Raw genomic sequence first — 23,685 nt, 5'->3', positions numbered from 1 at the left:
TTAACTTTGAGCACACGTACTTGCCACACTATGCTGACAGATTGAAGTCCTTATACAACTTAATTTCATCCATGTTTTCCGCAAAACAATGTGCAAGCAAACACACTAATATATTGTGTGTGCTGCAAGGAGACATGCTAGAATCAAAATATTTACAGACTAGGGATACCAAGATGAGCTTAGTGTTAAGAGTCGTACCAAGCTACTCAGGTTACATATACGTAATCTACAATGAGGGACGGACTATACCCACAGCATAGAAATCACACCTGTATTCTACAGCAGAATTTTTTTTTGCATCCATACAGCAAATCCTTGTAGCTGTGCAGACAATTATTTTGAAACAGCAGTCATTGGCCCTCAGAAAATGAATGATTCTATTTTTTCCTGTTTTGCTCTAAAGGTGACCACTAAGGCAAGCATTCCTAATGCTTGAGCTCTACACCTGAGATGGGTGCAGTGGGCCTCTTCCTTGAGTGCAGTGGATGTAAAGTTTAAGTATAACCCAACTCTTTGGAAACAAGGTGTTCTCTAATATGAGCAAAATATCCTTCAAACTCCGAAATTCTTACCCATTGAGTCATGTCAGCATGTTTTATACAGCTGGGTCTGCACAACCTGTGGTTGAGACTAAAAAAAAGTACTCTGTGTAGCAGTGCAGGGTGTAGTTAATGATGATGAGTTTCACCCACAGCGCACCCAGCATAAAATCCTAGGTGACAGGACCGCACAACATGCAGAAGATGCCTTGGTACTTATATTGCAGAAGGCTGATAGATCAGTTCCCACACTAACAGTGTCTGATTCATTCTTCTGTGTGCAAGTTTGCAATGTAGATTTAAAACACTACACCTACATGGATTCATGGATTCAAAAGGCAAACCAAAAGCACGGACACCACACCAGTAGATATGTAAAGTGCAGTTGTGTGGGACTGTAATAACCTGGACTTTCATGCTCAAGATCTGATGCATTGAAATCAATTTAGGCAGGTGAGGTTTTGAACGCAAGAGGTAGGCCAGAGGCCTATTTCACATAACAAAGTGGAATAAAATGTCCTCCTCAGAAGGTTGAAATGGAGCAAAAAATGCAGGCAGGGTGATAAACTGCTGCACGTAGAAAAGTGACACCACTTTTGAAAGAAAGAATGCATGTGTTCGAAATGCCACTTTGTAGGTTAAACAGTACCACTGACAAAGCCTACATTTGCTGACACAGGGCACAGAGGTGATTGCAATGAAAAGCAGAATCTTTAAAAGTTAAGAGACTCAGAACAACCATAAAGAGGCTATAAGGAGTCTCACTGCAGAACCATAAAAAGGCTCAGAGCACACATTCATTAAGACTGTCACAAACAAACCAAGGTCCCAATGACCATAATGAAGGGGCATAGGTAAACAAGTAAAAGGTTCTTAGGAAATGCTTTGCAGCATGTGATTTGAACAGATAGGGATTATCACGCTAACAAAGAAAGGACAAAGGCCAACAAGTAACGTTAAACAGTGCTCAAAGCAAAGCATAGTCGGGCCAAAGATGACAAAAACAAAAGTATATTTGATAACCAAGCCTTCTGAGGGGCAATCTCCTTTTCCTCAAAACAGATTGATTTGGTGGAGGGTGTTCAAACCAACATCAACTACCTGTGAAAATAGACCAAAGCCCAGCAGCTGGTTCTGCCTAATGTCCAAGACAGTACTGAAGTTGGGGTGTAGCTCCCTGCTGCACCACAGGGACAGCAGATCCACTTGAAAGAGAGGTACTGGGGAGCTGCTGAGGGTCCCCATTTCAGAGTATCAGATTTTACTGGCAAATCCTGCACTACCAGAGTCACCTGTGCTCGATCATGGGTGACATTTTTCAGGACTTGTGCCATCAGCGGGAGAGGAGTAAATACATATAGGAGGGTGGAGACCCAGTGAAGTCCTGCAAGAAGGAAATTCTAGAACACAGAAAGCTGGTCATGAAGTGTTTACGGAGGTAGCAAATAGGCCTAACAGTGCCTTCTGGGGAAAGATGCTTGTGCCTCCTACAGGTGTAGACACCACATGTGGTTGGCAAGATGGTCTCTGCTAAGATCTTTTGTTCTGATGTTCCAGGATTCTGCTAAAGGATTGTGTATCTGGAATCTCTGGTAATAACCCCCCATCAACAGACTAAGAGCTTCAGAGATGTTAGCCCCTCACACTCCTGGGCCCCAATACAGATGCACCTGCTCCACTTATGATAACGGAGTCCGAGTAGCAGGCTATCACTCCTGCCTCACTATCCCCCCTTGCAAAGCGTATTTTCTACTCTGCCATTTGTTAAAAACAGGGCCCTCATCTTGCCACCCCGCCATCTCTCTGAGACATAATGAAGGTGCCTCCTCTGCTTCAGTTTTCTCCTCCCTTGAGCCATTGTGCACTGGGCTCCAATGCAACCAAAGGCGGATAGTACAACTCCCCCAATTGGGGTTTAATTAGCTCCTCATACCATGGGGCCCCAGTGGCACTGTCCCTGCAGCACAAATGATACATTCTGCCCCTTTGAGTTGAAAACAGAAGGGGGTCCTGGGCTCTAATGCTAGCAAGAACAATGGGCCCCCACTTAGCGTTTTCAGAGTATGACTGCCATAATTGGGGTACAGTGGTCACCTACACCCTTGGCCCCAGCACCTGGTGCACTAATGATAGTGACAGCACTTTAAATAAAAGCTCCTCAGTTATCATTAGTGCAGCAGGTGCAGATCCATTGGGGCAGAGGAGTGTGAGGGGCACAACACCCTAATTCCGGGGAGCTGGATTTGTGGGTCAGCTGCTGGTTTAGTTGTTGTACTGTTTTAGAAGTCTCACATTTAGTGTGGACTATGAGCTACAGAAAAAGTATCACTGAAATAATCTCCTAAGCCTGCTCCCTGCGCTCAGCCCAGTTTCCCCCACTCGCCCCTTCCTGGGGGCATCTCTCTGATGAAGCGGTCTCTGCTCATTTCTAAATAAAAAACAACGAGTCTCCACATAGTGCCCCCTCTTCTGGGCCATATCTTTTACACTACCCATCTTGCTCCTCTGCCATTACTCTGACGCCCCAGGGGCCCAAACGATGAGAGCTCTGCATCTGATTGTACCTCATATTGCCTCTGCCCTGCCACCCCTGACCTCACGTTTTACAAAAACAGCTGTCCCTGAACGGTTAATGCTGACCTTGAGGTGCCTTTGCCTGAAAGCCAAGGGTGCAGTGGGGTATAAAGAGCTAAAAAAAGAAAAAGGTTTCTGACCAGTGTTTAAATGATGGAGTCCATTAAAGCATTGTGGTTATAAACATGTATTCTCTTTAAGAGACAATCCAAGGGTGTTGTTAGCTGAGGTATGCAGGAGTAATGGAGACCCTTACTAGAATTTTAGCACTAGCTACGTCTGATGATTTAGGATGTGGCATTACAGCTAGAACCAGGCTTGAGCCCGGGCCTTTGCTCAACATCCTGTGATTCTGGGTAAATTAATTAATCTTTCTGTCCCTAAATAAACAAATGATTGTTACATTATATTATGTAACTGGTGCTCATGTAAACTCTACAATACCTTTGTGTTGTCTCCACATGATGTAAAACTGCAACAAAAGAAAACAAATTGTGGCAGCCTAGCATATACTGTGTGTGATACTATTTCAAATAATGACTTACACATTCACAGTGTTTTCTGTCACAGGCTGAGATCTCATAGCGCTATAAATACATGTCACTATTACACACTACACCAACTAGGATTCAATTCTGTGCTTTTCTACTCTCTCACACACAGACATATACAGCGATCAGATTAACCACCTAAGATTGATCATTTTGCACCGATTATTCATTTAATATTTTGTCGTTTTTATATAGCGCAAACTTGATCTGAAGGTACTGGATCACTTCACATGAGCCCCAGTTACATTACACAAGGTCACATTCAATGTTTGGCATGGAGAGACTAACTTATTTGCAAAGAATCCAAAACTGTGTAACTTGCATTTATTTTTAATTTCACTACACACAGGTTACTTTGCATGCAAACATATGAAATAACAAGTTATTTACAGAACATTTTCTTCTTTTTAGCCACCTCTTTGACCCTGCCATTACACTCAGAGACCGCAGCCCCCATGGCAGTCTGGATTACAACACACATACTTTTTTATGCACTTGTATGTAAATGAAGGCAGCCTGGAAACCCACCAAATAAAGGAGGTAGGATTTCCAGGCGATCTTTATTTACACTTCTTTGCTGAGGGGTTTGCGCCCCACAGAGAATGCAGCCCCCCGATCTCAGCCCCCACGGGGGGCGGGGTGCTCCCAACATTTTGAAGACCTCTGCTCTAGATGCACACTGAGGAATTCAGACCAGGATAACCATTTACATACTTTTATTAAAAGTTAAAAACCGATCCTAGTGCACACAACATGAATAGGGGGTAACTATAAAAATAATAATCAGGAAAGCAGCCGATATTCTTACAAACAAACTGAAAAGAAAGACATATTGCAACATAGTTATTAACAATCCAGCATATATTTTAGAATGTGACAAGTTAGTTTCTTAACCCCTCCTTTATTTGCCTAGCTAAACTTAGTACTGGAAGAAATCCTACAGAATCACATTTGACAACCTGCTTGAAAGGGACACCAATATACCTTGGCAGAATATAAAAAGAGTTCTGTTCTAGACGGCAGAAAGAGTTTCCATGTCCCTTAATAAGCCACAATCAGATGAAATATGCAGAAGCAGTATCCTTTGAAAGGGAAGATGTAGATATGTCACTCTCAGCTGTGCCTGTGCTGCTGCACCTCCTCCTGCCTGGTCTGAAGCCCTCTCAGGGTGCAATACATGTTCAGAGCTTTTGTAAATTTCTGTGCAGAAATTGTTTTAAAATCATATTATAAAACAACTAGTGTTTCTACCTTCTCTCTTTCTCTTACGTACTTCTATTAGACTTTGGCATTCATTACGACCCTGGCAGTCTACATACCGCCACAAATGTGGCGGTCCGGCAGCCACATTGTGACCGACGACCTGGCAATGCTGACGGTCCCAATCCGCCAAGGCAGGGCTGCAAGCAGCGCTGCCCTGGGGATTACAACCCCTCTCCCTGCCGGCGTTTATATTGTGGTTGCCCCACCATGTAAAGGCTGGCGGAGATGGGGTGCAGGGAGCCCTATAGGGGCCCTCTGTACTGCCCATGCACTTGGCATGGGCAGTGCATGGGCCCCTATAGCCAGCCCCGTTGCTCTTTTCACTGTCTGCTTTGCAGACAGAAAAAAGCGTTACGGGTGCTGCTGCACCCTACCCACCGCAACATTGCCAACAGCTTATTTACGAGCTGGCATCAATGTTGTGGGCTGTTTCCTGCTGGGCCTGCAGGCGGAAACTCTGTTTCGGTCCGCTGATCCAGCGGGAAACTCTTAATAGGTGCACCGGGAAGGGGACCGCACTGGCGGTAACCTGAACAAGGGAATTTGGCGGATGGCCTTTTCCACCTGCCAAACTCATAATGAGGGGATTTATGTGTTGATTAATGAAAGTAAATGAAATGGAAGCCAATGTACCAGTATGGGTTCCAAAATCATCCAGAATAACTTACTCATGCAATCAAAATGATCACATTATCTCAGACCAAGCATTTCACTGATGTATGGTTAAAGCACTGTCATTTAAAGTTAAACATTGTGAATAAATTAAGATAAAACCATGTGAGTAGGGTGACCACTATATATGAAACTCATAAAAATTATAACAGCATGGCTTGAAATCTGTCATATTTGGGGACGACATCTTTGCACAGCATCCAAGTTTGTTTATTTTTTTTAAGTTAGCAGAGCTCCAAATCCTCATCTTTATGTAAGGGAAAAAGAAAACTTTCATCAATGGGCTTGAGTGGCGCCTTTATGGAGCTAAATTTCCACGTGACGAGAGGTGCGATGGAACTGTGATGGAATCCGAAGGTACCATTTACTGCAGGGCTGGAACTACTGGAGGAAGTTCCAGATCTTGGCAGGTGCTTGAGGAAATTTGTAATGTGAAGAATCACTAGGTGATGAATCTGCAATTAGAACGGTTAGAATTGTGTGTCAGCAGTACAGTTACTTTCCCACTTAAGTTTACCAATACAAAGTTTCTAAATGTGTAGACTGTATGTTGGCTAAGACTTTCTTTTCCTTTCCACATCTTGTCTCTAGTGGAGTAAATAAGACATCTTTTCAGATTGTAAAGCATTTCATTGTATGGCTAATATTCTTGAAAATAAGTTACTGTCTATGACTTATGTTACAGTTTTGCATACGTGCAGTAATGCAAACTTGGTTCTTGAAGATGCTGTTCTGTATGATGGGGAATAGAAGACTAATTCAACCTTCAGTTTTCTGTCCTATACTTTGTAGCTTACTAGATGTCAGGTCTTTGCTTTCTTTTTTCATGTTGTCTCTCATGGGAAGTAAGACATCTTTTCTGACTAAACCCTTTCCCACATTCCGTACACTTGTAACGTTTATCTACTGAATGTATTCCCTCATGTTTCGTAAGATCTCCCAGATGGTTAAATCTTTTATCACATACAGTACATCTATAAGGTTTTTCACCAGTGTGCGTCCTCTGATGTATAGTTAGGATGAATTTTTGGCTAAAGCTTTTGTCACATTCAGTGCACTGATAAGGTTTCTCCCCTGTATGTGTCCTTTCATGACTAGTAAGATGGTGCTTACGTCTGAAAGATTTGCCACATTCGGTGCATTGATGAGGCTTCTCTCCATTATGACAACGTTTGTGGACATTAAGATTTGATACAGTACCAAAGCTTCCCCCACATTCACTGCATTGATAAGGTTTCTCACCAGTATGTGTTCGTTCATGTCGGATTAGAGAAACTTTATCACGGAATCTTTTCCCACATTCAATGCACTGACACGGTTTCTCGCCTGTATGAGTTTTTTCATGTTGTTTAAGTTGGCCTTTGTCAAAAAAGCTTTTCCCGCATTCTGTACAGTGATGTAGTTTTTCTCTTCCTGTGTGTGTTCTTTGGTGCTTAAGTAGATTCCCACGTTGACTGAAACTTTGCCCACATTCACTGCATTGGTGCGGTTTTTCACCGGTATGAACTTTCTCATGAATTTTCAAGTTAACACTAGCGATAAAAGATTTGCTACATTCTGAGCACTGATAAGGTTTCTCCCCTGTATGCTTTCTCTGATGGACATTAAGCATTCCTTTATTAATAAAGCTTTTCTTACATTCAGAGCATTGATAAGGTTTTTCACCCGTATGCACTCTTAAGTGAAGGGTGAGGCAGTTGTTACGCCTAAATCCTTTCCCACATTCACTACAAACATGTACCTTCTCAGCCACAGTGTTGTTTGTCATATATTTATTGACCCGAAATATTTTTTCACCTGTGTGTTTTCTTAAATGTTTTTTCATGTCACTTCTATGGCAAAAGCTTTTATCACACTCAGTGCAATTAAAGGGTTTCTCGCCAGTATGGATTCTTTCATGGCAAGAGAGCGAACCCTTTGACCTGAACCTTTTCCCACATTCACTGCACTGGTATGGCTTCTCTCCTGTGTGTCTTCTTATATGAAGTTTAAGAGCTCCTGTCAGGCGGAACCTTTTCCCACACTCAATGCACTGATGAGGTTTTTCCCCCGTATGGGTTTTCTCATGTGCAGTCAGACTGCCTTTAGCACTGAAACTAATGTTGCATTCAGAGCACTGGTAGGGTTTCTCACCAGTGTGTGTTCTCTCGTGGACAGAAAGCTGTCCTTTCTGGCAGAAGCTTTTCCCACATTCAGAGCACTGGTACGGCTTGTAACCTGTATGTGTTCTCACATGGTATGCAAGGTGGTTTTTGTAATTGAACTTTTTCCCACATTCAGAGCACTGGTATGGCTTGTAAACTGAATGTGTTCTTTTATGATAGTTAAGGCGGGTTCTGTAATTGAACTTTTTCCCACATTCAAAGCACTGGAAAGGCTTGTTACCTGTATGTGTTCTCTCATGGGTGATACACTGGTACTTTAATCTGAACCTTTTGTCACATTCAGAGCACTGATATACTTTCTCACTTACAGACATTCTATTGTGTATAGTAAGCTCTGTAAACTGGATAGTAAGCTCTGTCACCTATGGATGGTATGCTTCGCCCACAGAGCTTTGGCACCCTAGGAAACTTAAAAAACACTATAGTCTCTGGCTACCAGGCTCTGAATGCTGAGGATCTAGGCTCTGTCATGTATGGATAATAATCACTGTCACACTTGGACAGTTAAGTTCTATTGACTGTGTACAGTAATCTCAGTTGGCTGTGGATAGTAAGCTCTGGGTTCTGTAGTAGGCTCAGCTGACTGTGGCTAGCGTGGTGTTCTACACTACGTGCAATGACAATTTCTCAATCAAATGCTTCTTTTACGTTTAGAACTACCTCTAGGTTGCAATATTTTACGCATTGGCACCCAAACAGTGTTTTTTCAGTAGGAATTCAGTCAGGTAATGGGAAGAAAAATATATAGCTCCAAAGAGTTCGGCATTCAGTAGATTTGTCTTGTCTCTGAGATGGTGCTCATGATGTGACCACGCATTTGATGGACAACTCAATCCATTTTCATGTTCTGTAATTTCAAATCTCTTAGTTCCTCATTATTTTCAGACTGCGTGTGCTTCAAACATGGTTTCTGGTGCATCTTCACATGCTTAGCATTATATTTTTAGGAGTGTCATTCCTTCTGAAGAATTAACACCGATGAGACAGTGTCAGTTTCAGCTCAAGCTTTAATACCTGTTGGATTAAAATTGTTTCTCTGTTAGTTTCTGCATGTACAATAAAACACAAATAGCAATATTGATATCATTTTGTGCACTATAAATACACTGTGGGCAGATGCTGGGAATTAGAGTTCAAGTCACTTCCATCATAGGAACACAGGAGCAGTAAGGGTCTGAAGGTCTGTGAAGATAAAGAACTTGAAGCAATTAACAGTTAATAGGCGGCACAGCTGCTCTGCCTCGTCCACTCAAGGCCATTGGCAGCTGAAAACCAGATTGCAGAACTACTGATCTCATGATACAAGCTGCCTAATGGTTTCACCAACAAGACCTGCAATATACAAGGCTTTGTTAATGAAATCGTTATTTATGGTCTTGGAAAACCAGCACAGTTGAAAAGTAAGAAGACACAGGCACATCATAAAGAGTTCTACTTCCACGCTAATGGAAAAGCCAATAAAAAGAAAAGGACTTGATGATGCATGAACCGTAGAGAGGTGTGGTGTATGAAAGTTGTGGCCATGTGGGCCATCAACTCTCCCAGGCGGTGTGAAACAGAATTGTCTCTGTCTCAACTGTGAGTGCTGGCTGCAACCAAACTGTAGGTGGAGGTGTGAGAGAAGGCCTCTTTTTGCATGGTTATCCCCCACCTTTTGCCTGATGTTGAAGTGTTCTAGATGTTGGTAGTGCCTAGGGCCCCTGCTAACCAGGTTCCCTGGGCCAGAGCTCATTCCTTAAATATGTTGTGATGCCTTACACAATCGGATACACTCTTAAATATCACTGCAAGTCCTGAGTAAATGGGTATGCCTGTACCCAGGACATGGGATATTAAGGGTAGGCCTCTGAGGGCAGCAGCACTGATTGTGCCACCCTCTAGGGCCCTGCACCCAGATACCCTCAGCACTGCCAGGGCAGACTGAGTGTCCTGGTGCAAACCTAAATACAAACTCGACATGGCACACCCCCTGTGTGCCCTGTCCACCCCACACTGCATATGTTATGGGTAAGTCACCCCTTTAGTAGGCCTTACAGCCCTAAGGCAGGGGGCACCATACTAGATGTGAGGGCATAATTGCATGGGCAATATGCCCCCACTGTGTCCTTGTCAGACCTGGCACATAGTGAGTGAACAGAGCAGCCATTTTAAGTACATTTGCTGGACACTGCTGGACACTGCTGAACACGGGTTCCCCAGCTACATAATGGCCACTCTGTACCCTAGGTTGTTTGGTATCAAACAACTCAGAATATTAAATCCAATTTGGTACCAGTGTTGAATTTATCCCTAAATGTACCCAGGGGTCACCTTAGAGGTGCCCCTACAAAAGCTAACACTAACTGGCATAGTTGCTGACTGGTTCCATCCAGCCTGCCCCTGCAGACGGCCAATATACAAACCTGGGGGAGAGCCCTGGCTCTCTGGTTTGTAAGACAATGCCCTTCCTGGGTAGAGGAGCTAACATCCCCTTCCTCAGGAATGTGCAACACCCTGGCGGTGAGCTTCAAAGGGCTACTGCCCCTGAAACTTGAGCCCCCAGGCCTGCTGCTAGCAGCAGAGAGCTTCCCCCTTTGCAAACCTCTACTTTTGGCAGAGCAAAGGTGGGAAACCAGACTAAGGGTAGGAGGGGTGGCCTCATTAAGCATGCACCACCCCTAGGGGCTTGCAGGTGAAGTGGACCCTCCATTTCATTTTCCTCCATATTGGATGGTAGGATAATATCCAATAGGGTTTAGGGAGTGCCCCTTCTCACAGGAAGTGGTCACTATAGTGGGTGTATCCACCCAATGGGTAAGTGTCCCATTGGACACCACCAGGTTCCCCCTAAAACGCCCACTAAATTCAGTATTTAGTGGCTCCCCTAGACCAAGAAATTAGATTCATCTGGAAGAAAAGAAGACGGTATCAAAGACCCTGCCAGGATGAGAATAGAGGACCTGCTGTACCAGAAGAGGCTCCAAGACCCCTGTTTGCTGCACCAGTGTCCCGACAATCGCGGCTGCGGAGGAGCTGCCCACTGGACCAACCTCAAAAGATCCCGAGGAATGGACCAACCGCAATAGACCGCAAGGACCTCCAGGCTTCGCAAATAGCCCGAGAACTCCCTCTTGAGTGGAGGCACCACTCAGAAATACTCGCAGCGTCCCAGGGACACTCTGGGTACCTAGAGAGGGAATCGCAGGTGTCTGAGGAAAGATAATCTCAAAAACAGAACAGATATATAGATAAAATATAGCTACATCTGATGAGACGACACAATATTAAATGTATTTAAATAATATGAATATTCATAAACCTGAGTTGGGCCAAAAAGATACAACAAACTGATAAATAGACCCAGCATAAACCCTGGAAAAAATGTAAAGCCTAAAAAACAATAATCACACTCATACTAATTCACTCATACCATGTTAAGAAATATATGAGAAGGACCCAACACGATTCAAAAGGACCAACAAATATCTTGTCTGGAGGACTGCATATATTAGCACCAGGCGGGCCAATCGGTCTCACCAGGAATATCACAACAGAATAGCGCTGAATTCAATATCTCAGTCTGCAGACTTAAATGTCCCCAAAAAAAGAGTTCTTGATATACATTATATTGTGTTATTAGCCAACTTCCTGTTTTTTGTTTCCTCTTTTTTATAATGTATATCCTTTGGTCCTTCTTCCTGTTAGATGGACAGGTCAATTATAGTATGGAGTAAAATACCCACGTTCATCCAAACGAGCGTCCTTGTCTTGTATAGTAGTGCCGACGTACGTTTCGGTGACAAGCGGCCCAACCGGGTCACTCACCTTCTTCAGGACACAAACCCTTGATATATACAAATAGTTCCAGGGAAATATTTTTTGTATACACTTGGTCTATATTTCTGAAATATGGAGAACAAAATAAATGTATCTGTAGTTTTGAGATCTCCACAAAGGCAATACAAAGAAAGACAAACAAAAGAAAAAATACAATTTAGAGAGAAAAAGGGAAAAAGAAAACAGAAAAAAACATAAGGAGAAGAAAGATGCTAGAGAATTCAAGTTGCACCACTGCATGTGATACTCATGCAGAGAAAGGCAACAAGGAGTGTGAAATGTTTTTCTGCCTTTGAAAGAGCATGTATTGGGTGGGAAATTGAAAAGAAACACTGGGGCACACTAATGTGGGAGTTATTCTGAGAAAAGTGCAGGGATAGGCTCCATTGTTCTAAAGGCACCAAACTGGAGACTCTGGCTGAAAAACAAAAAGAATGCCTCTAGTTAACCCGAAGTAAATGCAGTTGCCAACATCCAGATGGGGTCAGAGGTGTGGCATGACTATGTCAATGTCCCCACAGAGGCAACATTAGTCACTGAGGGTGGGGTAGATTTATCCTGTGCTGCCTGGCCAAGTAATATGAACAAATACAGGCAGCACCCTGTGATTAATGGGGAGAAAACAGAAGCCTTGAAGGATACAGTGGCTAGCATCACTATGGTGTCTCGGCACCTGGTCCCCTCAACTCAGTTCCTGATAGGAAGGTCTTATCCTGTCACCAATGCTGAGAATGGGACCAAGTTCCACTCCATGGCTATGGTAAATTGTGAATGGGGAGGAGAAGCAGGGCAGAAAGAAGTGGTTGTGTCCTCATCCATCCCTGTAGATTGCCTCCTTGGTAATGATCTAGAGCATTCCCCCTGGGCTGAGGTAGACCTAAAAACCCATGCAGCAATGCTTGGAATCCGTGAGTGGGCTTTTGTCAAGACTAGGGCACAGAGCAGACTTCAAAGAGGAAAAGGGAGAGCTGGATCCTGAAATAGTGGACCAGGCTCCCAAGAGAAAAGGCATGAAGACTGGGGGGCCAGCTTCAAAACAGATCACCAGATATGACCCTTCTTCCCAGGAGGAGGAGTCACACACCTTGGAGGGAACTGAGCCTGAAGAGCTTGGGCCTTACCACCCAGAGCTCTTGGGCCCAGGGGGACCCTCTAGGGAAGATCTGTGCGAGGGACAAAGGAAGTGTACCACCCCTGAAGGCCTGAGACAGCAAGCTGCTCAGAAGGAGCTAGGAAATGTCAGTGGTACCCACATGGTTGATTGTGAGGAGGGGCTCCTATTCACTGAGGCCAGAGACCTCAGCCTGGTGCAACCAGGAGGGTGGTAGTGCCCCAGAAGTTCAGAGACTTCCTTCTCACTTTGAATCTGTGACATCCCCCTAGCAGGGCATCTGGGTCAGAACAAAACATGGAGTAGGTTGGTTAACCACTTCTACTGGCCAGGCATGTCCCAAAAAGTGAAGGACTTTTGTCAGTCCTGCCCCTCCTGCCAAGCCAGTGGCAAGGCATGTGAGCACTTGAAGGGCCCTTTAATTCCACTGCCTGTCATTGGGGTTCCCTTTGAGAGGGTAGAGGTTGACATTGTTTGCCCCCTTGACCCTACAACAGCATCAGGACATAGATACATTTTAGTGTAGTGGATCATGCCACTAGGTATCCTGAGGCTATTCTCCTGAGGACAATCACTGCACCTGCAGTGGTCAAAGCCCTCCTTGGTGTCTTTACCAGGGTGGGGTTCCCTAAGGAGGTAGTATCAGACAGAGGGTCAAACGTCATGTCTGCATACTTGAGACACATGTGGCTGGAATGTAGTGTGACCTATAAGTTTACCACCCAATACCATCCACAAACCAATGGGCTGGTAGAAAGGTTCAACCACACCCTAAAAGGCATGATTGGAGGACTCCCTGAAAAACTCAGAAGGAGATGGGAGGTCCAACTTCCTTGCCTGCTGTTTGCCTACAGGGAAGTGCCACAAAAGGGAGTAGGTTTTTCACCCTCTGAACATTTGTTTGTGCACCCTGTTAGGGGACCACTGAGTCTTGCAAGGGAAGGCTGGGAGAGACTGCTAAAAGAGTCCAAACAGGACACTGTGGACTATGTGCTTGGTTCCAGAATGGCTGAGTACATGGAAAAAGCCAGCAAAAATCTTCAGGCCAGCCAAGAGCTTCAGAAGCTTTGGTATATCTAAAAGGCTGCTATGGTGGAGTTCCAACCAGGGCAGAAGTGTAGGTGTTGGAGCGTATTGCTCCAAGGGCCCTCCAGGACAAATGGTCTGTGTAGGAAAGTACCATCTTGCCTGGCATGTTACCCCCATTTTTCACTGTATATATGTTGTTTTAGTTGTATGTGTCACTGGGACCCTGTTCACCGGGGCCCCAGTGCTCATAAGTGTGCCTGAATGTGTTATCTGTGTAGTGACTAACTGTCTCACTGAGGCTCTGCTAATCAGAACCTCAGTGGTTATGCTCTCTCATTTCTTTCAAATTGTCACTAACAGGCTAGTGACCAATTTTACCAATTTACATTGGCTTACTGGAACACCCTTATAATTCCCTAGTATATGGTACTGAGGTACCCAGGGTATTGGGGTTCCAGGAGATCCCTATGGGCTGCAGCATTTCTTTTGCCACCCATAGGGAGCTCTGACAATTCTTACACAGGCCTGCCACTGCAGCCTGAGTGAAATAACGTCCACGTTATTTCACAGCCATTTTACACTGCACTTAAGTAACTTATAAGTCACCTATATGTCTAACCTTTACCTGGTAAAGGTTAGGTGCAAAGTTACTTAGTGTGAGGGCACCCTGGCACTAGCCAAGGTGCCCCCACATTGTTCAGGGCCAATTCCCTGAACTTTGTGAGTGCGGGGACACCATTACACGCGTGCACTACATATAGGTCAATACCTATATGTAGCTTCACAATGGTAACTCCGAATATGGCCATGTAACATGTCTAAGATCATGGAATTGCCCCCTCTATGCCATCCTGGCATTGTTGGCACAATTCCATGATCCCAGTGGTCTGTAGCACAGACCCTGGTACTGCCAAACTGCCTTTCCTGGGGTTTCACTGCAGCTGCTGCTGCTGCCAACCCCTCAGACAGGTTTCTGCCCTCCTGGGGTCAAGCCAGGCTTGTCCCAGGATGGCAGAACAAAGGACTTCCTCTGAGAGAGGGTGTTACACCCTCTCCCTTTGGAAAATGGTGTGAAGGCAGGGGAGGAGTAGCCTCCCCCAGCCTCTGGAAATGCTTTCTTGGGCACAGATGTGCCCAATTCTGCATAAGCCAGTCTACACCGGTTCAGGGACCCCTTAGCCCTGCTCTGGCGCGAAACTGGACAAAGGAAAGGGGAGTGACCACTCCCCTGACCTGCACCTCCCCTGGGAGGTGTCCAGAGCTCCTCCAGTGTGCTCCAGACCTCTACCATCTTGGAAACAGAGGTGCTGCTGGCACACTGGACTGCTCTGAGTGGCCAGTGCCACCAGGTGACGTCAGAGACTCCTTCTGATAGGCTCCTTCAGGTGTTAGTAGCCTATCCTCTCTCCTAGGTAGCCAAACCCTCTTTTCTGGCTATTTAGGGTCTCTGTCTCTGGGGAAACTTTAGATAACGAATGCAAGAGCTCATCAGAGTTCCTCTGCATCTCTCTCTTCACCTTCTGCCAAGGAATCGACTGCTGACCGCGCTGGAAGCCTGCAACACTGCAACATAGTAGCAAAGACGACTACTGCAACTCTGTAACGCTGATCCTGCCGCCTTCTCAACTGTTTTCCTGGTGGTGCATGCTGTGGGGGTAGTCTGCCTCCTCTCTGCACTAGAAGCTCTGAAGAAATCTCCTGTGGGTCGACGGAATCTTCCCCCTGCAACCGCAGGCACCAAAAAGCTGCATTACCGGTCCCTTGGGTCTCCTCTCAGCACGACGAGCGAGGTCCCTTGAATCCAGCAACTCTGTCCAAGTGACTCCCACAGTCCAGTGACTCTTCAGTCCAAGTTTGGTGGAGGTAAGTCCTTGCCTCCCCACGCCAGACTGCATTGTTGGAAACCGCGTCTTTTGCAACTACTCCGGCTCCTGTGCACTTCCGGCGGAAATCCTTTGTGCACAGCCAAGCCTGGGTCCACGGCACTCTAACCTGCATTGCACGACTTTCTAAGTTGGTCTCCGGCGACGTGGGACTCCTTTGTGTAACTTCGGGTGAGCACCGTTTCACGCATCCTCGTAGTGCCTGTTTCTGGCACTTCTCCGGGTGCTACCTGCTGCTGAGAGGGCTCCTTGTCTTGCTCGACGTCCCCTCTCTCTCCTGACGCAATTTGCGACATCCTGGTCCCTCCTGGGCCATAGCAGCATCCAAAAACGCTAACAGCACGATTTGCAGCTAGCAAGGCTTGTTGGCGTTCTTTCGGCGGGAAAACACTTCTGCACGACTCTCCACGGCGAGAGGGATCCGTCCACCAAAGGGGAAGTCTCTAGCCCTTTTCGTTCCTGCAGAAACCTCAGCTTCTTCTGTCCAGTAGAAGCTTCTTTGCACCCACAGCTGGCATTTCCTGGGCATATGCCCATCTCCGACTTGCTTGTGACTTTTGGACTTGGTCCCCTTGTTCCACAGGTACCCTAGACTGGAAATCCACTGTTGTTGCATTGTTGGTTTGTGTCTTTCCTGCATTATTCCTCTATCACGACTTCTTTGTCTTTGGGGGAACTTTAGTGCACTTTGCACTCACTTTTCAGGGTCTTGGGGAGGGCTATTTTTCTAACTCTCACTATTTTCTAATAGTCCCAGCGACCCTCTACAAGGTCACATAGGTTTGGGGTCCATTCGTGGTTCGCATTCCACTTTTGGAGTATATGGTTTGTGTTGCCCTATCCCTATGTGTCCCCATTGCATCCTATTGTAACTATACATTGTTTGCACTGTTTTCTAAGACTATACTGCATATTTTTGGTATTGTGTAAATATATCTTGTGTATATTTCCTATCCTCTCCCTGAGGGTACACTCTAAGATACTTTGGCATATTGTCATAAAAATAAAGTACCTTTATTTTTAGTATAACTGTGTATTGTGTTTTCTTATGATATTGTGCAAGTGACACTTGTGGTACTGTAGTAGCTTCACACGTCTCCTAGTTCAGCCTAAGCTGCTCTGCTAAGCTACCATTATCTATCAGCCTAAGCTGCTAGACACCCTATACACTAATAAGGGATAACTGGGCCTGGTGCAAGGTGCAAGTACCCCTTGGTACTCACTACAAGCCAGTCCAGCCTCCTACAGTCTGGTCTTTATCCCATTCTTTTTGAAAGAAAAGGGGAGGTCACTTATCTTGTAGACCTAGGCAGTTGCAAAAACCCCAAGAGAATCATCCATGTCAACCGCCTAAAACTCTTCTTTGACAGAGCTGGTGTGACCTTGCTCATGGTCACAGAAGAGGGACAGGAAGATGAGAGTGAACCTCTCCCTGCTCTCCTCTCCAGCAATTCCCAAGATGGGTCTGTAGATGGAGTGATCTTGTCAGACACCCTCTCAGGACAACAGGAGACTGATTGCAGGAAAGTCCTCAAGTAGTATGTTGGGATCTTTTCTCTGACTCTTGGGAAGACAAACTGGTGTACCCATGACGTGGACACTGGTGACAGCCTGCCTGGCAAAAACAAAGTTTATAGACAGTCTGACCATGTCAGAGAAAGCATAGGAGCTGAAGTAAAGAAAATGCGGGATTTGGGTGTCATTGAACCCTCAGAGAGTCCCTGGGCCAGTCCAGTAGTGTTAGTCCCCAAACCTCACTCCAAGGGTGACAAGAAAGAAATGAGGTTTTGTGTGGACTACAAGCACCTCGTCTCAGTAACCAAGACTGATGCATACCCAATTCCAACAGCTGATGAGCTCATTGGCAGACTAGGGGCAGCCAAGAATCCGAGTACTTTTGATTTGACATCAGGGCAGTGGCAGATTGGCCTGACCCAGGAGCAAAAGAGAGGTCAGCATTTTCTACTCCTAGTGGGCATTATCAGTTCACTCTTATGCCCTTTAGACTCAAAAATGCACCTGCCACCTTCCAAAGGTTGGTGAACAAAGTTTTTGCTGGGCTGGAAAAGTTTAATGCAGCTTACTTAGATAACATAGCTGTCTATGGTTCCACCTGGCAGGATCACCTGATCCACCTTGGAAAGGTCCTTGAGGCCCCGCAAAAGACAGGCCTCACTATCAAGGCCAGTAAGTGCCAGGCAGGGCAAGGAAACGTTGTGTACCTGGGCCACCTAGTCGGTGGAGGCCAAGTACAACCTCTACAACCCAAGATTCAGACTATTCTGGCTTGGGAGGCTCCTACACCCCAGACACAAGCCATGGCATTTCTTGCCTGACTGTATATTACAGGAGGTTTGTGAAGGACTATAGCAAAATAGTTGCTTCCCCCCCAGAGAACTCAATTCCAAAAAGATGCCCAGAAAGATCAACTGGACAGTGAGTTATCAAGAGGCCTTTGGCACTCTTGAAGAAAGCAATGTGCTCTACTACAAGCACCAGACTACTCAAGGGAATTCATAGTCCAGACAGATGCTTCCAAGATAGGGATAGGGGCAGTCCTCTCCAAAAGGAATAATGATGGACATGACCAGTCAGCTGTTCTATTATCAAAAGGCTACTCCCTAGGGAACAAAAGGAGTGCCATAAATAGAGAAGCCATTGCTGTGGTTTGGGACATACTTCTTTGGCTCTCACTTCACTGATCAGGCCGACTACAGGCCTCTCAGATGGCTACAACAAATGAAAGGTGAAAACCTCAAGCTGCTTAGGTGGCCCATTTCCCTACAGGGGATGGACTTTAAAGTGGAACACTGACGTGGGACTGCCCATGCCAATGCAGATGGCCTCTCCAGGTTCACCCACTTAGAAGATGAAGACTTACTAGAGAAAGGGTTGTCTCATCCACTTTTGTTTGGGCGGGGTGGTGGTGTGGGAGGAGGCCTCTTTTTGCATGGTCAGCTCCACTTTTTGCCAGATGTTGATGTGTTCTAGAAAGTGGTAGTGCCCAGGGCCCCTGCTAACCAGGTTTCCTGGGCCAGAGCCCTTTCCCTAAATCTGTTGTGATGCTTGACACAATTGGATACATTCTTAAATATCACTGCAAGTCCCTAGTAAATGGGTATGCCTGTACCCAGGGCCTGGGATTTTAGGAGTAGGCCTCTGAGGGCAGCAGCACTGATTGTGCCACCCTCTAGGGCCCTGCACACAGATACCCTCGGCACTGCCAGTGCAGGCTGAGTGTCCTGGTGCAAACCTAAATTACAAACTGACATGGCACATCCCATGTGTGCCTTGTCCACCCCACACTGCATTTGTTATGGGTAAGCCACCCCTTGTGAAGGCCTTACAGCCCTAAGGCATGGTGCACCATACTATATGTGAGGGCATAATTGCATGAGCAATATGCCCGCTGTGTCCTTGTCAGACCTGGGACATAGTGAGTGAACAGAGCAGCCATTTTAAGTACATGTGCTGGACACTGGTCCAACACAGGTTCCCCAGCTACATGATGGCCATCCTGTACTCTACGTTGTTTGGTATCAGACAACTCAGAATATTAAATCCAAAATGGTACCAGTGTTGAATTTAACCCTAAATGTACCCAGGGGTCACCTTAGAGGTGCCCCCTGCAAAAGCTAACCCTAACTGTCATAGTTGCCGACTGGTTCCATCCAGCCTGCCACTCCAGACGGCCAATATACAAACCTGGGGGAGAGCCACGGCTCTCTGGTTTGTAAGGCAATGCCCTTCCTGGGTGGAGGAGCTAACATCCCCTCCCTCAGGAATGTGCAACACCCTGGCGGTGAGCTTCAAAGGTCTACTGCCCCTGAAACTCGAGCCCCCAGGCCTGCTGCTAGCATCAGAGGGCTTCCCCCTTTGCAAACCCCCACTTTTGGCAGGAGCAAATGCGGGAAACCAGACAAAGGTTAGAAGGAGTGGCCTCACTAAGCATGCACCATCCCTAGGAGCGTGCAGGCGAAGTGGACCCTCCATCTAATTTTCCTCCCCATTGGATGGCAGGAAAATATTCAATAGGGTATACGGGAGTGCCCCTTCCCACAGGAAGTGGTCACTATAGTGGGTGTACCCACCCAAGGGTAAGTGTCCAATTGGACACTACCAGGTTCCCCCTAAAACACCCACTAAATTCAGTATTTAGTGGACTCCCCCAGACCAAGAAATTAGATTCATTTGGAAGAAAAGAAGACAGCATCAAAGAAACCGCCAGGATGAGAACAGAGGACCTGCTGCACCAGAAGAGGCTCCAAGAACCCTGCTTGCTGCATCAGTGTCCCGACAATTGCCGCTGCAGAGGAGCTGCCCACTGGACCAACCTCGCAAGTAGCCCGAGAACTCCCTCCTGAGTGGAAGCACCACTGAAGAAACCACAGGAACCTACTGACCGGTGAGGGACACCTCACCGACCGGACGATATCTCAGCAACCAGAAGTCACAGCCGGACCTGACAACACACCAACGACAGCTCGGACGAGACCTGCAAGTGTGCCCAGTTGTGGTAATACCCCAGGTACTGACCAGTGCACGTTGGACATCACCAACAACAGCTCCCCCAGAGCTGCAACTGGACCAGGAGGAAGCCCCAGCCGAGAGACTTCAATGACACCGCGGACCTCCCACCAGAGTGCCTGCAACGTCCTGTGAGACCCCCGGAAGAAGACTCACCTCCAGCTCCAAAGGGTCCCTTTGCGCACGGCATCCAAGACCTCCAAAATGCCCTGTACCTGGCCACCCTGAGCCTTGCATCGCAGGACTTGCTGTGTGCCCCGGGTCCCCAAACCCTTGCACCTCATCAGCCCAAGGGGACCCCTAAGCACGCACTTTAAACTTGCAAACTAGCCCCTTTTCCAAGTGGCCCCTCCTGGTGGCCCTGTGCTCGTGCCAAGAATCTCTCCAACGCTGCTCCAGCCGGAACCCAGGAGCCGCCCGAGACTCTCCAGCTGGCACAGTGTGCCCACCTACCACTCCGGCCACCCTGCAAAAGAAGAGACTGATAACTCAACTGTGTGATTTTTAATGCATTTTTAAAGGTGACTGTGCATTGATTCCAATGGTGCGTAATTACGTACAGAATTACTAACTCTGACAAAAGGTTGAAGAGCTCTAACTTGAAAAATACTTAACGTATTCCAAAGAACTTGGTCCTAAACTTTATATATATTAAAGTCTGAAGTATTTTTTATAAATTCTAGTCTCAAGATATTCATCGAGTGTGTGTGTGGTGATTGATTGGATTTGTGAGTACAGCAAATACTTAGCACATCTCCTGGATTAGCCTAACTGGTCGACCGGCTACCTTCAAAATTGGAGCATTTGGTGGTCTACTTTTTACCTCTGGAAAACAACATGTGGTTGCACGGACCCTCTGCATAGTGTGTTCGATTTTGTACACGACATAGAGGGTCAGCCTCTAACAGGAGGGAGGCAGCAGCCTTGATTCAATACCTCCCAGCACAGAAGCGTAGTTACTTTGGTGCAGCCTCGTTGCAAAGAAGTATGTGTCACCAGAGAGGGCGGGCAGAGCCAAATGGAGTAAGAAGCAGCTGATGATGGCGAGGGCCATATGAAAGCGGGGCAGACCTCATGGATCCCCCAAACACTGAACAGGGAGCCATAATCCGCACATAAGCAACAGGCCGGAAGGAAGGAGACAAAACAAGGTCTGCTAGACAAACCACCCACAAAGACCAGCTGAACTGGGCTGGGAAACACAACAAATATAGGTTGGATAAATACATGGGCAGAATTGAAACTGGCCCTCGTGACAGGAGACATCTCAAGGAAGAACCTAACCCAAAAACAAGAAAGTTTCACAGAGTAGGTGCTAGACCACTGCAAAACCGCAGGGTGCTATAAGCTAGAGTATAAAGCGCCTCCCATTCCTCTCTGTTCAGACAAAATTGTACAACTATCTAGAAGCATTACTAGATAAAAGTTCAAAAAAACCATAACTGCATAAAAAAATCTGTTGTCAGCAGGCCTCGAAAAATCTACCCACCCACTCTCTATGGCCAATATCTTGAACCAAAGGGGGCAAACCTTGTAACCTGTGTTCCTGGGTAAGTAAATATATAATTTTTAAAATGGTCCCTGCGGGGGAGGTGTAACCCTCAACTTCCTCAGCAGTAGTACAACAAACCTCCTGGTAGGTAAGCTTTTGCTAATTGACTGTAGAATAAACACCAATTTTTTAAAGAGAAAATGTAATTAACTGGTTTGCAAGTCACAGCATTCATATATCAATCAAATATCAATAAAACAATCAAATATCTGTAAAAACAGGTGCTCCTACTGAATGACGCAGTGAAAGTGAATGAGTGAACTTAAAGTGCACCAGTGATATTTACAAATGTATACACAAACGTGGCTGTAAAGGATCTTGTGATCTCCTGAACGACACCTATACTTTGAGTGTCGCAAATCCTCAACTAAGAATTCACAAACAGTCCACATTTAACTCTGTTGACGTTTCAACCCCAACTGTAAAGTTAATTACAAACAGGGCATCATCAGGACAAAGAGTTTGTGTAGGAAGCACCTAAACAGAAAGAAACCTAAATAGAAACAAACATGAATCATTTTCCGCGATACAATATGAGAAACAAATCTTGAAGCACTCCAACCTACCAAATAATTTAGGAAAGCCCAGACCTTGTGGAAGTGAAATATACTGTGGTATAAAAGTCAACATAAAAATTATAATAACAATGATGAAGACACACTAAGGGACGCTCACCTAATGGAAGGCCTTCTGGGCAAGGAAAACAGTTCAATTGCCCTGTTAATTGCAGAGGTTTCCGATCACTGTGAAAACAAGCGTTGTCATGTGACAGTCAGTCACGTACTGTAGCGGTCAGTACTAAAAGTGGAAAAAAAAACTCTTGTGAAACTTACGACTAAACTACTAGCCAGGTTAGTCACGTCAGAACCAATCTCATATTCAGATGGTAAAGCATCCCAGCAGCAATTGACGTAAAAAATTAAATTCATTTGTGATAACAACCTGCATAGCTGTTAGTACTAAAACATGTCTTCTTGCCAGTGTACATGTGCCAATTATATCAGTGTCCTCTAATAAGCCGGGATAACCTGGGAAAGAATTAGGGCCTGATTACAACTTTGGCAGAGGGGGCTAATCCGTCCCAAATGTGATGGATATCTCGCCCGCTGTATTACGAGTCCATTATATCCTATGGAACTCGTAATACAGGGGGCGGGATATCCGTCACATTTGGGACGGATTAACCCCCTCCGCCAAAGTTGTTATCAGCCCTAAGTCTCTATGGCGAGTCGGATGTTATCAGGTTGAGCTATTTTTAGCACCTACTCGTCCATTCTGGGGAGTGAACTTAAGCTTTATGGAACAGGTGGTGTTCTGTTCATTCAGAAATTGAATGAGCCATAAGGATGCCTTTAAATATTATTTTCTTCTTGTCACATTGGCTATCTGTTCAAGGACAGAGTTAGTCTTCTTTCTAATTATTTCTTATCTTATCCTGGAAAATGATGTTTACTTTTCTTTCTTTTTTTTTACAGTTAGAGGTGTTTGTCAAGTGCGCTGACAATCATTGTGAAACAAAAGCTTGTAAGATGTCAGGTTTTTTGTTTCTAACACAACATTTAAACAGTTTGTAAATGAATGGTACAGGTATTTCAGTATTGTAATTCGGAAGTGTGGTGCAAACAGATCTAAGTAAGAACAAAACGAATCAGCACATTTGGTGATGTGCAAATGACAAATATTTGCAGAAACTAAGACGCAAGCCAGCTGTCATGTGTATCCTATATGTGGCTAGACTTGTACTATATATACAGAACAAATATTTAGTCTATTAAATCAAACAAAAGGGTTTTTGTACTGCAGACATGCTGAACTTGTGTATTTGAATGTGCACTCATATTTGATAAAGAAGAGAATGGCGGCTCAGTGAATAAAAATATTAGTCCAGGATCACATAATTTGAAACAACTTCATGGGTCAAGAGCATTATAATAAGGTCGAGAGGATTATTTAAGTCACTAAAACTGCAGGTCTAGTTACATTTTTATGATTTTTTTAGGCCA

General features: G+C 45.4%; 1 protein-coding gene across 11 annotated transcripts in view; it reads right to left on the bottom strand.

The window, feature by feature from the left end:
• Positions 1–4,363: 4,363 nt before the first annotated feature.
• Positions 4,364–23,685, bottom strand: part of LOC138303517 (zinc finger protein 84-like) — a 58,477-nt gene continuing 39,155 nt past the window's right edge. For 7 of the 11 annotated variants that reach the window (XM_069242704.1, XM_069242706.1, XM_069242708.1 and 4 more), the window contains 2 exons: positions 22,358–22,480; positions 4,364–8,778 (listed from right to left, as the gene is read on the bottom strand). In XM_069242704.1, coding sequence (XP_069098805.1) covers positions 6,396–8,078 — 1,683 coding nt within the window. In that variant the 5' untranslated portion in view covers positions 8,079–8,778; positions 22,358–22,480 and the 3' untranslated portion in view covers positions 4,364–6,395. The remainder of the gene's footprint in view (positions 8,779–22,357; positions 22,481–23,685) is intronic. The other 4 variants (XM_069242711.1, XM_069242709.1, XM_069242713.1 and 1 more) reach the window with 2 other exon arrangements.

The sequence above is a fragment of the Pleurodeles waltl genome, chromosome 7 (assembly GCF_031143425.1).
Source record: "Pleurodeles waltl isolate 20211129_DDA chromosome 7, aPleWal1.hap1.20221129, whole genome shotgun sequence".
Classification (NCBI taxonomy): Eukaryota; Metazoa; Chordata; class Amphibia; order Caudata; family Salamandridae; genus Pleurodeles; species Pleurodeles waltl.
The sequence above is the reverse complement of the archived record's forward strand: the minus strand, read 5'-3'. Positions and strand labels throughout refer to the sequence as shown.